The sequence below is a fragment of the Tribolium castaneum genome, chromosome 7 (assembly GCF_031307605.1).
Source record: "Tribolium castaneum strain GA2 chromosome 7, icTriCast1.1, whole genome shotgun sequence".
Taxonomy (NCBI): Eukaryota; Metazoa; Arthropoda; class Insecta; order Coleoptera; family Tenebrionidae; genus Tribolium; species Tribolium castaneum.
The window spans coordinates 202,564-216,650 of NC_087400.1; the positions used below are offsets into that span (position 1 = coordinate 202,564).

Sequence of the window (14,087 nt, forward strand, 5' to 3'; positions counted from 1 at the left end):
CCATGGTAACAATCTTGTAAGTGACAGTAACTATGTCAGAACACTTATTGCCTAGCAACGGCGCGCGAAAAATTGCATCATTTGTTTAATGTAGTCAGCAGCATGGGCGACTTGATTGCCTTGACAATTGCACAATTTTCCGCATTTTGTAGGAGAAAATTGGGTTAGCAATGTTGCCAACCGGCAAAACACGCCACGATCAATATTTGAAATATGTAGTGGCACAGAAAAAGAGAAAAATTCCGCTCATTCTGACAATAGTTAAATTGCTGCAATTGTTATCATTTTATTAGTGTTAGTGTACATTGTGTGAGTGTTAAGTGTGGACGTGTCATTCATAAGTTGAAATGGAAGAAAAAATTCCGCACTTATCGCTGCATGTGAACGAGGATGATATAAATGCGGGGGCGGCGCGCGTGTTGGCGGCGATAAGGCCGCATTGGGGGCGGCGTGTTGACTTTAAGGTGAGCGAGATGGGGGCCTTAAGAAGACGGGGTAAAAGTGTGAATGAATCAGCTGTTGACAGATGGCATTACGAATAAATTGGTTGGATGTAGGGGAGAGGAGGGTGAAACGGTGCTGGTGAGGGTCTACGGGAATAAGACTGACCTTCTGATTGATCGCAAGGCCGAAACGAGGTGAGATGAAAGATCACGTGGGTAATTTAAGCGCGGGATTAGAGGAGGCCATGGAATTAAACTCGGTTCTTATCAGAGTTGTTTTTGTTGTTAGGGATTAGGGCATAGGTCATCAAGTTGGCGTGTTGAATAATCTGTAGCTTTAAAACGATTATTTTACGCTTCAGACTGTAATAAATAAAAAAAAATATTTTTTCGAAAATTGTATTTTTTGCAGGAACATTTTACTTTTGAGCCGTTTGAGGCTCGCCCCCAGTCTTTACGCCACCTTTGAAAATGGTTTAGCGTACGAATACGTCCCTGGGTGCACTCTGAGCCCCACCATGGCAAAAAACCCAAAAATTGCTCATCTGGTGGCCAGCCATATGGGCAAATTACACAAAGTCCAAGTCCCAGACATTTCCAATCCTCAGCCCCTCCTCTGGCCCAAAATCCGGAGTTTTCTCGACCTAGTACCTGAACAATTTAGTGATATTACCAAAAACGAGAGGTACAACTGAAAAAAATTTAACAACTTTGATTCATTTATCAAGTTAAAGGTACCACAAAATCGGGGCACCCACAAAAATGCAACTCGAACAAGAATTTAGTTTTTTACAAAGAAATTTAAGCATGGAAAAGTGCCCGATCGTTTTTTGTCACAATGATTTACTCCTAGGCAATGTGATTTATAATTCGGAGAAGGATCAGGTCACCTTTATCGATTACGAATACGCCAACTATAATTATCAAGCGTTCGATATCGCTAATCATTTTTTGGAATTTGCGGGTGTGGAAAATGTCGATTATGGGAATTATCCAACGCGGGAATTTCAAATTTTTTGGCTTGGTTGTTACTTGAATGAGTTTCAACCTGACGCTAGCCAATCACAGCTTGAATTATTGCTCAATCAAGTCGACAAGTTTACGCTCGCCAGTCATTTGTTTTGGGGCATTTGGGCGCTCATTCAAACTGAACATTCCGACATTGCGTTCGATTTTTTAGGGTGAGTTTTTTTATGGGGATTTTTTGCACTAGCATGTTGGTTGCAGGTATGCCGTTATCAGATTCAATGAATATTTTAAGAAGAAGGAACAGTTGGAAAACCTAAATTGAAGATAAGTTATTTTATGAGTTAAATTATTAAATTTACGCAAGTTGATGTTGTGTTTTATTTATTACCCAAAAAATTTTCCCCTATATTATTTTTCTTATTTCAAAGTTGTCAAACTAATTTTTGACACTCTGTATGAAAAAAAAGGTAAGTAATTTACATTCTGTTGTTACTTTTAAGTGCCGAATTTCAAATTTATGTCAAAATTTGACATTTTTACTCGCCTTGTACGAGTAATTTTTGATAACTTAACACAGAAATTGGATTTTATTCTAGTTTCTTTCGATTTTTCGATAATTCTAATAGTTTCGCCGTAATCGGCAATCAAAAGTTGAAAAAAAGTGAAAATGGATTTTTTTTTGCGTTTTTCTCGGAAACTGTAAGACTTAGAGCAACGATCAAAAAACCATCTGATAGCGCTTAATTTTATCTATTTTTTCGACTAAACCCGGAGCCGCTCCGGGTAACGGTTCCGGCTACAGAGGCGATCAAAGTTTTTCACTAAAAAAATTCATAAAAAAAAAACTAAAAGTCGTAGAGCAATGCGGTTTGTTCGGTTGAATTCTACGGCTCATTTTACATAATATATTATTTTTTCACAAGAATAACAATATTTATTATTCTCCAACTATTCGGGGATGTTGCCTTAGAATTGAAAAATGTAAAAAATTACGCTGCTAGCTGAAAACTGTGCTCAAAAAAGATAAAAATAAACGCAGGCGCGAAAATTTGAATTTGAAATTAATTCTTTAAATATCTCGGAAACTAAGCGTTGGGTGCAATTTTGTCATATGAGAGAAAAGATGCATCTTGATGTAATCTAAACGACGGTCTAGTTAAAATTGTAATTTTCGATAGTTATTTTGCTATCTTTCTAAGGAGCCACAAAAGACCTACACATTTTTGTGTTTTTGTAATGTCCAGTTCAGGCGGTGAAGTTTGAGGGGTCACTCGATTGGGTTTGCATTAGTTTGAAAAACCCACCCTTAATTTTTTTTTCAATTTTTGTAATTACTTTTTCTACTTTGGGGGACTGTTTGCAGTGGAGAATAAGTTGGTAGTAGTTTAAAAATTTTCGGTTAATTAGGAATAGAGATATGGGTTTTATTTTTTGAAGGGTTGTTTTTTATGAAAGTGGCTTAATGTGATTTAAATCTCCGTTTTTTGTTTTATTTTGTCTGTTGTTACTGTAATTCTACGACCTTGTTAAAAGTCCTCAATAACGTAAAAAAAACGGAATTTCCGCCCCACCAAAAACTAAGGGTAAGTTTATTTTTGTGTTTGTATGATGGCTGTAAAGGTCTTATTGCACAATCGTAAAAAGTGGGACTTAAAAAAAAAAAAAAAAAAAGGAGAAAGGGGGTGAATTACATACAGTCTATTCAATATTTATGGCTTTGCATATGTCTTAACAACCCACAAAAGTTGTTTTTAGTCCACAAAAAGTCCATATGTTCGATTTTTAGAAGTTTGATTTTTCAATTTTCGTCGCAATTTTTGTCGATTTTGGGTACCCGGAACTTTTGTCAAGCAATAGCTCCGGAACTATCAGAGATAACCCCATGAAGTGTATTATCGTTGGAAAGCTCTTTAAATTATCTATCTTTTTCAAAAAAAATTATTGTTCTCCGACTAATAGTTTTCGAGCAAATTGGAGACAAATGCAAAAATTGGGAAAATTTTAAAAAATTCATAACTAAAAAACTATTGGGAATTTGGCAATTTTCTCGATGCCAATCGATTCCCCGGATCATTTTGCATAGGTATGGATCAAAATAGTTCCACTTTTTCGAATAGTTTAGCCAGAAATGAGAAAATAAAAAAAATTAAAAAAAAGTTAACACCCCCCCCTTAAAATCGGTCAATTTTTAAAGTGTCTCTAAATCAACTAAAACCGATTCTATCTTATAGATTTTGATGTTCTCTTTCCGATCTAAAAAAGCGTTTTCTCCTAGCTCTTTTAGTTTGGCCGTAATCGGCGTTTGAAAATTGAAAAATTTTTTGCGAGATATCGCCTTGAGTCCTATGCCATTTTGTAGAGTTTTTTATTCCGGTTGTCCTCCATTTTTCCGTTTCTCGATAACTCTAATAGTTTCGCCGTAATTAGCGGTTGAAAATTGAAAAAAAGTGAAAATGGAAACCTTTTTTTGCGTTTTTCTCGGAAACTGTAAGACTTAGAGCAACGAACAAAAAACCATCTGATAGCGCTTAATTTTATCTATTTTTTCGACTAAACCCGGAGCCGCTCCGGGTAACGGTTCCGGCTACAGAGGCGATCAAAGTTTTTCACTAAAAAAATTCATAAAAAAAAAACTAAAAGTCGTAGAGCAATGCGGTTTGTTCGGTTGAATTCTACGGCTCATTTTACATAATATATCAATTTTTCACAAGAATTAAAAATTTAAAAATTTTTGCCTAAATTTAGGGTAGCCATTTGTCATAGTGAAAAATTTTATTCATTAAAAAAATTCATAACTCGGAAACTAAAAGTCATAGAGCAATGCGGTTTGTTCCATTGAATTCAGCGGCTCATTTTCTGTATTATACCAACTTTTCACGAGATTTAAAATTTTCAATTTTTTTGCTAAAATTTCTTGCGTAATTCTTACTTACCTTCAAAGAGGTGAAAAAAAAAATTTTTTTTAAACTCACTCCAGTAAATTTTTATGGACTTCTACATGTCTTAACAACCCACAAAAGTTGTTTTTAGTCTACAAAAAGTCCATATGTTCGATTTTTAGAAGTTTGATTTTTCAATTTTCGTCGCAATTTTTGTCGATTTTGGGTACCCGGAACTTTTGTCAAGCAATAGCTCCGGAACTATCAGAGATAACCCCATGAAGTGTATTATCGTTGGAAAGCTCTTTAAATTATCTATCTTTTTCAAAAAAAATTATTGTTCTCCGACTAATAGTTTTCGAGCAAATTGGAGACAAATGCAAAAATTGGGAAAATTTTAAAAAATTCATAACTAAAAAACTATTGGGAATTTGGCAATTTTCTCGATGCCAATCGATTCCCCGGATCATTTTGCATAGGTATGGATCAAAATAGTTCCACTTTTTCGAATAGTTTAGCCAGAAATGAGAAAATAAAAAAAATTAAAAAAAAGTTAACACCCCCCCCTTAAAATCGGTCAATTTTTAAAGTGTCTCTAAATCAACTAAAACCGATTCTATCTTATAGATTTTGATGTTCTCTTTCCGATCTAAAAAAGCGTTTTCTCCTAGCTCTTTTAGTTTGGCCGTAATCGGCGTTTGAAAATTGAAAAATTTTTTGCGAGATATCGCCTTGAGTCCTATGCCATTTTGTAGAGTTTTTTATTCCGGTTGTCCTCCATTTTTCCGTTTCTCGATAACTCTAATAGTTTCGCCGTAATTAGCGGTTGAAAATTGAAAAAAAGTGAAAATGGAAACCTTTTTTTGCGTTTTTCTCGGAAACTGTAAGACTTAGAGCAACGAACAAAAAACCATCTGATAGCGCTTAATTTTATCTATTTTTTCGACTAAACCCGGAGCCGCTCCGGGTAACGGTTCCGGCTACAGAGGCGATCAAAGTTTTTCACTAAAAAAATTCATAAAAAAAAAACTAAAAGTCGTAGAGCAATGCGGTTTGTTCGGTTGAATTCTACGGCTCATTTTACATAATATATCAATTTTTCACAAGAATTAAAAATTTAAAAATTTTTGCCTAAATTTAGGGTAGCCATTTGTCATAGTGAAAAATTTTATTCATTAAAAAAATTCATAACTCGGAAACTAAAAGTCATAGAGCAATGCGGTTTGTTCCATTGAATTCAGCGGCTCATTTTCTGTATTATACCAACTTTTCACGAGATTTAAAATTTTCAATTTTTTTGCTAAAATTTCTTGCGTAATTCTTACTTACCTTCAAAGAGGTGAAAAAAAAAATTTTTTTTAAACTCACTCCAGTAAATTTTTATGGACTTCTACATGTCTTAACAACCCACAAAAGTTGTTTTTAGTCCACAAAAAGTCCATATGTTCGATTTTTAGAAGTTTGATTTTTCAATTTTCGTCGCAATTTTTGTCGATTTTGGGTACCCGGAACTTTTGTCAAGCAATAGCTCCGGAACTATCAGAGATAACCCCATGAAGTATATTATCGTTGGAAAGCTCTTTAAATTATCTATCTTTTTCAAAAAAAATTATTGTTCTCCGACTAATAGTTTTCGAGCAAATTGGAGACAAATGCAAAAATTGGGAAAATTTTAAAAAATTCATAACTAAAAAACTATTGGGAATTTGGCAATTTTCTCGATGCCAATCGATTCCCCGGATCATTTTGCATAGGTATGGATCAAAATAGTTCCACTTTTTCGAATAGTTTAGCCAGAAATGAGAAAATAAAAAAAATTAAAAAAAAGTTAACACCCCCCCCTTAAAATCGGTCAATTTTTAAAGTGTCTCTAAATCAACTAAAACCGATTCTATCTTATAGATTTTGATGTTCTCTTTCCGATCTAAAAAAGCGTTTTCTCCTAGCTCTTTTAGTTTGGCCGTAATCGGCGTTTGAAAATTGAAAAATTTTTTGCGAGATATCGCCTTGAGTCCTATGCCATTTTGTAGAGTTTTTTATTCCGGTTGTCCCCCATTTTTCCGTTTCTCGATAACTCTAATAGTTTCGCCGTAATTAGCGGTTGAAAATTGAAAAAAAGTGAAAATGGAAACCTTTTTTTGCGTTTTTCTCGGAAACTGTAAGACTTAGAGCAACGAACAAAAAACCATCTGATAGCGCTTAATTTTATCTATTTTTTCGACTAAACCCGGAGCCGCTCCGGGTAACGGTTCCGGCTACAGAGGCGATCAAAGTTTTTCACTAAAAAAATTCATAAAAAAAAAACTAAAAGTCGTAGAGCAATGCGGTTTGTTCGGTTGAATTCTACGGCTCATTTTACATAATATATCAATTTTTCACAAGAATTAAAAATTTAAAAATTTTTGCCTAAATTTAGGGTAGCCATTTGTCATAGTGAAAAATTTTATTCATTAAAAAAATTCATAACTCGGAAACTAAAAGTCATAGAGCAATGCGGTTTGTTCCATTGAATTCAGCGGCTCATTTTCTGTATTATACCAACTTTTCACGAGATTTAAAATTTTCAATTTTTTTGCTAAAATTTCTTGCGTAATTCTTACTTACCTTCAAAGAGGTGAAAAAAAAAATTTTTTTTAAACTCACTCCAGTAAATTTTTATGGACTTCTACATGTCTTAACAACCCACAAAAGTTGTTTTTAGTCCACAAAAAGTCCATATGTTCGATTTTTAGAAGTTTGATTTTTCAATTTTCGTCGCAATTTTTGTCGATTTTGGGTACCCGGAACTTTTGTCAAGCAATAGCTCCGGAACTATCAGAGATAACCCCATGAAGTGTATTATCGTTGGAAAGCTCTTTAAATTATCTATCTTTTTCAAAAAAATTATTGTTCTCCGACTAATAGTTTTCGAGCAAATTGGAGACAAATGCAAAAATTGGGAAAATTTTAAAAAATTCATAACTAAAAAACTATTGGGAATTTGGCAATTTTCTCGATGCCAATCGATTCCCCGGATCATTTTGCATAGGTATGGATCAAAATAGTTCCACTTTTTCGAATAGTTTAGCCAGAAATGAGAAAATAAAAAAAATTAAAAAAAAGTTAACACCCCCCCCTTAAAATCGGTCAATTTTTAAAGTGTCTCTAAATCAACTAAAACCGATTCTATCTTATAGATTTTGATGTTCTCTTTCCGATCTAAAAAAGCGTTTTCTCCTAGCTCTTTTAGTTTGGCCGTAATCGGCGTTTGAAAATTGAAAAATTTTTTGCGAGATATCGCCTTGAGTCCTATGCCATTTTGTAGAGTTTTTTATTCCGGTTGTCCCCCATTTTTCCGTTTCTCGATAACTCTAATAGTTTCGCCGTAATTAGCGGTTGAAAATTGAAAAAAAGTGAAAATGGAAACCTTTTTTTGCGTTTTTCTCGGAAACTGTAAGACTTAGAGCAACGAACAAAAAACCATCTGATAGCGCTTAATTTTATCTATTTTTTCGACTAAACCCGGAGCCGCTCCGGGTAACGGTTCCGGCTACAGAGGCGATCAAAGTTTTTCACTAAAAAAATTCATAAAAAAAAAACTAAAAGTCGTAGAGCAATGCGGTTTGTTCGGTTGAATTCTACGGCTCATTTTACATAATATATCAATTTTTCACAAGAATTAAAAATTTAAAAATTTTTGCCTAAATTTAGGGTAGCCATTTGTCATAGTGAAAAATTTTATTCATTAAGAAAATTCATAACTCGGAAACTAAAAGTCATAGAGCAATGCGGTTTGTTCCATTGAATTCAGCGGCTCATTTTCTGTATTATACCAACTTTTCACGAGATTTAAAATTTTCAATTTTTTTGCTAAAATTTCTTGCGTAATTCTTACTTACCTTCAAAGAGGTGAAAAAAAAAATTTTTTTTAAACTCACTCCAGTAAATTTTTATGGACTTCTACATGTCTTAACAACCCACAAAAGTTGTTTTTAGTCCACAAAAAGTCCATATGTTCGATTTTTAGAAGTTTGATTTTTCAATTTTCGTCGCAATTTTTGTCGATTTTGGGTACCCGGAACTTTTGTCAAGCAATAGCTCCGGAACTATCAGAGATAACCCCATGAAGTGTATTATCGTTGGAAAGCTCTTTAAATTATCTATCTTTTTCAAAAAAAATTATTGTTCTCCGACTAATAGTTTTCGAGCAAATTGGAGACAAATGCAAAAATTGGGAAAATTTTAAAAAATTCATAACTAAAAAACTATTGGGAATTTGGCAATTTTCTCGATGCCAATCGATTCCCCGGATCATTTTGCATAGGTATGGATCAAAATAGTTCCACTTTTTCGAATAGTTTAGCCAGAAATGAGAAAATAAAAAAAATTAAAAAAAAGTTAACACCCCCCCCTTAAAATCGGTCAATTTTTAAAGTGTCTCTAAATCAACTAAAACCGATTCTATCTTATAGATTTTGATGTTTTCTTTCCGATCTAAAAAAGCGTTTTCTCCTAGCTCTTTTAGTTTGGCCGTAATCGGCGTTTGAAAATTGAAAATTTTTTTGCGAGATATTGCCTTGAGTCCTATGCCATTTTGTAGAGTTTTTTATTCCGGTTGTCCTCCATTTTTCCGTTTCTCGATAACTCTAATAGTTTCGCCGTAATTAGCGGTTGAAAATTGAAAAAAAGTGAAAATGGAAACCTTTTTTTGCGTTTTTCTCGGGAACTGTAAGACTTAGAGCAACGAACAAAAAACCATCTGATAGCGCTTAATTTTATCTATTTTTTCGACTAAACCCGGAGCCGCTCCGGGTAACGGTTCCGGCTACAGAGGCGATCAAAGTTTTTCACTAAAAAAATTCATAAAAAAAAAACTAAAAGTCGTAGAGCAATGCGGTTTGTTCGGTTGAATTCTACGGCTCATTTTACATAATATATCAATTTTTCACAAGAATTAAAAATTTAAAAATTTTTGCCTAAATTTAGGGTAGCCATTTGTCATAGTGAAAAATTTTATTCATTAAAAAAATTCATAACTCGGAAACTAAAAGTCATAGAGCAATGCGGTTTGTTCCATTGAATTCAGCGGCTCATTTTCTGTATTATACCAACTTTTCACGAGATTTAAAATTTTCAATTTTTTTGCTAAAATTTCTTGCGTAATTCTTACTTACCTTCAAAGAGGTGAAAAAAAAAATTTTTTTTAAACTCACTCCAGTAAATTTTTATGGACTTCTACATGTCTTAACAACCCACAAAAGTTGTTTTTAGTCCACAAAAAGTCCATATGTTCGATTTTTAGAAGTTTGATTTTTCAATTTTCGTCGCAATTTTTGTCGATTTTGGGTACCCGGAACTTTTGTCAAGCAATAGCTCCGGAACTATCAGAGATAACCCCATGAAGTGTATTATCGTTGGAAAGCTCTTTAAATTATCTATCTTTTTCAAAAAAAATTATTGTTCTCCGACTAATAGTTTTCGAGCAAATTGGAGACAAATGCAAAAATTGGGAAAATTTTAAAAAATTCATAACTAAAAAACTATTGGGAATTTGGCAATTTTCTCGATGCCAATCGATTCCCCGGATCATTTTGCATAGGTATGGATCAAAATAGTTCCACTTTTTCGAATAGTTTAGCCAGAAATGAGAAAATAAAAAAAATTAAAAAAAAGTTAACACCCCCCCCTTAAAATCGGTCAATTTTTAAAGTGTCTCTAAATCAACTAAAACCGATTCTATCTTATAGATTTTGATGTTCTCTTTCCGATCTAAAAAAGCGTTTTCTCCTAGCTCTTTTAGTTTGGCCGTAATCGGCGTTTGAAAATTGAAAAATTTTTTGCGAGATATCGCCTTGAGTCCTATGCCATTTTGTAGAGTTTTTTATTCCGGTTGTCCCCCATTTTTCCGTTTCTCGATAACTCTAATAGTTTCGCCGTAATTAGCGGTTGAAAATTGAAAAAAAGTGAAAATGGAAACCTTTTTTTGCGTTTTTCTCGGAAACTGTAAGACTTAGAGCAACGAACAAAAAACCATCTGATAGCGCTTAATTTTATCTATTTTTTCGACTAAACCCGGAGCCGCTCCGGGTAACGGTTCCGGCTACAGAGGCGATCAAAGTTTTTCACTAAAAAAATTCATAAAAAAAAAACTAAAAGTCGTAGAGCAATGCGGTTTGTTCGGTTGAATTCTACGGCTCATTTTACATAATATATCAATTTTTCACAAGAATTAAAAATTTAAAAATTTTTGCCTAAATTTAGGGTAGCCATTTGTCATAGTGAAAAATTTTATTCATTAAAAAAATTCATAACTCGGAAACTAAAAGTCATAGAGCAATGCGGTTTGTTCCATTGAATTCAGCGGCTCATTTTCTGTATTATACCAACTTTTCACGAGATTTAAAATTTTCAATTTTTTTGCTAAAATTTCTTGCGTAATTCTTACTTACCTTCAAAGAGGTGAAAAAAAAATTTTTTTTAAACTCACTCCAGTAAATTTTTATGGACTTCTACATGTCTTAACAACCCACAAAAGTTGTTTTTAGTCCACAAAAAGTCCATATGTTCGATTTTTAGAAGTTTGATTTTTCAATTTTCGTCGCAATTTTTGTCGATTTTGGGTACCCGGAACTTTTGTCAAGCAATAGCTCCGGAACTATCAGAGATAACCCCATGAAGTGTATTATCGTTGGAAAGCTCTTTAAATTATCTATCTTTTTCAAAAAAAATTATTGTTCTCCGACTAATAGTTTTCGAGCAAATTGGAGACAAATGCAAAAATTGGGAAAATTTTAAAAAATTCATAACTAAAAAACTATTGGGAATTTGGCAATTTTCTCGATGCCAATCGATTCCCCGGATCATTTTGCATAGGTATGGATCAAAATAGTTCCACTTTTTCGAATAGTTTAGCCAGAAATGAGAAAATAAAAAAAATTAAAAAAAAGTTAACACCCCCCCCTTAAAATCGGTCAATTTTTAAAGTGTCTCTAAATCAACTAAAACCGATTCTATCTTATAGATTTTGATGTTCTCTTTCCGATCTAAAAAAGCGTTTTCTCCTAGCTCTTTTAGTTTGGCCGTAATCGGCGTTTGAAAATTGAAAAATTTTTTGCGAGATATCGCCTTGAGTTTTATGCCATTTTGTAGAGTTTTTTATTCCGGTTGTCCTCCATTTTTCCGTTTCTCGATAACTCTAATAGTTTCGCCGTAATTAGCGGTTGAAAATTGAAAAAAAGTGAAAATGGAAACCTTTTTTTGCGTTTTTCTCGGAAACTGTAAGACTTAGAGCAACGAACAAAAAACCATCTGATAGCGCTTAATTTTATCTATTTTTTCGACTAAACCCGGAGCCGCTCCGGGTAACGGTTCCGGCTACAGAGGCGATCAAAGTTTTTCACTAAAAAAATTCATAAAAAAAAAACTAAAAGTCGTAGAGCAATGCGGTTTGTTCGGTTGAATTCTACGGCTCATTTTACATAATATATCAATTTTTCACAAGAATTAAAAATTTAAAAATTTTTGCCTAAATTTAGGGTAGCCATTTGTCATAGTGAAAAATTTTATTCATTAAAAAAATTCATAACTCGGAAACTAAAAGTCATAGAGCAATGCGGTTTGTTCCATTGAATTCAGCGGCTCATTTTCTGTATTATACCAACTTTTCACGAGATTTAAAATTTTCAATTTTTTTGCTAAAATTTCTTGCGTAATTCTTACTTACCTTCAAAGAGGTGAAAAAAAAAATTTTTTTTAAACTCACTCCAGTAAATTTTTATGGACTTCTACATGTCTTAACAACCCACAAAAGTTGTTTTTAGTCCACAAAAAGTCCATATGTTCGATTTTTAGAAGTTTGATTTTTCAATTTTCGTCGCAATTTTTGTCGATTTTGGGTACCCGGAACTTTTGTCAAGCAATAGCTCCGGAACTATCAGAGATAACCCCATGAAGTGTATTATCGTTGGAAAGCTCTTTAAATTATCTATCTTTTTCAAAAAAAATTATTGTTCTCCGACTAATAGTTTTCGAGCAAATTGGAGACAAATGCAAAAATTGGGAAAATTTTAAAAAATTCATAACTAAAAAACTATTGGGAATTTGGCAATTTTCTCGATGCCAATCGATTCCCCGGATCATTTTGCATAGGTATGGATCAAAATAGTTCCACTTTTTCGAATAGTTTAGCCAGAAATGAGAAAATAAAAAAAATTAAAAAAAAGTTAACACCCCCCCCTTAAAATCGGTCAATTTTTAAAGTGTCTCTAAATCAACTAAAACCGATTCTATCTTATAGATTTTGATGTTCTCTTTCCGATCTAAAAAAGCGTTTTCTCCTAGCTCTTTTAGTTTGGCCGTAATCGGCGTTTGAAAATTGAAAAATTTTTTGCGAGATATCGCCTTGAGTTTTATGCCATTTTGTAGAGTTTTTTATTCCGGTTGTCCTCCATTTTTCCGTTTCTCGATAACTCTAATAGTTTCGCCGTAATTAGCGGTTGAAAATTGAAAAAAAGTGAAAATGGAAACCTTTTTTTGCGTTTTTCTCGGAAACTGTAAGACTTAGAGCAACGAACAAAAAACCATCTGATAGCGCTTAATTTTATCTATTTTTTCGACTAAACCCGGAGCCGCTCCGGGTAACGGTTCCGGCTACAGAGGCGATCAAAGTTTTTCACTAAAAAAATTCATAAAAAAAAAACTAAAAGTCGTAGAGCAATGCGGTTTGTTCGGTTGAATTCTACGGCTCATTTTACATAATATATCAATTTTTCACAAGAATTAAAAATTTAAAAATTTTTGCCTAAATTTAGGGTAGCCATTTGTCATAGTGAAAAATTTTATTCATTAAAAAAATTCATAACTCGGAAACTAAAAGTCATAGAGCAATGCGGTTTGTTCCATTGAATTCAGCGGCTCATTTTCTGTATTATACCAACTTTTCACGAGATTTAAAATTTTCAATTTTTTTGCTAAAATTTCTTGCGTAATTCTTACTTACCTTCAAAGAGGTGAAAAAAAAAATTTTTTTTAAACTCACTCCAGTAAATTTTTATGGACTTCTACATGTCTTAACAACCCACAAAAGTTGTTTTTAGTCCACAAAAAGTCCATATGTTCGATTTTTAGAAGTTTGATTTTTCAATTTTCGTCGCAATTTTTGTCGATTTTGGGTACCCGGAACTTTTGTCAAGCAATAGCTCCGGAACTATCAGAGATAACCCCATGAAGTGTATTATCGTTGGAAAGCTCTTTAAATTATCTATCTTTTTCAAAAAAAATTATTGTTCTCCGACTAATAGTTTTCGAGCAAATTGGAGACAAATGCAAAAATTGGGAAAATTTTAAAAAATTCATAACTAAAAAACTATTGGGAATTTGGCAATTTTCTCGATGCCAATCGATTCCCCGGATCATTTTGCATAGGTATGGATCAAAATAGTTCCACTTTTTCGAATAGTTTAGCCAGAAATGAGAAAATAAAAAAAATTAAAAAAAAGTTAACACCCCCCCCTTAAAATCGGTCAATTTTTAAAGTGTCTCTAAATCAACTAAAACCGATTCTATCTTATAGATTTTGATGTTCTCTTTCCGATCTAAAAAAGCGTTTTCTCCTAGCTCTTTTAGTTTGGCCGTAATCGGCGTTTGAAAATTGAAAAATTTTTTGCGAGATATCGCCTTGAGTTTTATGCCATTTTGTAGAGTTTTTTATTCCGGTTGTCCTCCATTTTTCCGTTTCTCGATAACTCTAATAGTTTCGCCGTAATTAGCGGTTGAAAATTGAAAAAAAGTGAAAATGGAAACCTTTTTTTGCGTTTTT

The 14,087-nt window shown here is 33.2% G+C and overlaps 1 protein-coding gene across 1 annotated transcript; it reads left to right on the forward strand.

Annotated features, from left to right (window-relative positions):
• The first annotated feature begins 68 nt into the window (after positions 1–68).
• eas (easily shocked) lies at positions 69–1,780 on the forward strand. Its single transcript, XM_008202096.3, has 5 exons — positions 69–464; positions 517–638; positions 856–1,128; positions 1,178–1,624; positions 1,671–1,780. The coding sequence occupies exons 1-5, from the start codon at positions 348–350 to the stop codon at positions 1,732–1,734; spliced, it is 1,023 nt and encodes a 340-aa protein (XP_008200318.2). The 5' UTR covers positions 69–347; the 3' UTR covers positions 1,735–1,780.
• Positions 1,781–14,087: the final 12,307 nt, after the last annotated feature.

Coding starts and splice junctions, on each gene's coding strand:
- eas (XM_008202096.3), top strand. CDS start 348: ATGGAAGAAAAAATTCCGCACTTATCGCTGCATGTGAACGAGGATGAT. Junction 465..516: donor GGCGGCGTGTTGACTTTAAG/GTGAGCGAGATG, acceptor TGAATGAATCAG/CTGTTGACAGATGGCATTAC. Junction 1,129..1,177: donor GATATTACCAAAAACGAGAG/GTACAACTGAAA, acceptor ATCAAGTTAAAG/GTACCACAAAATCGGGGCAC.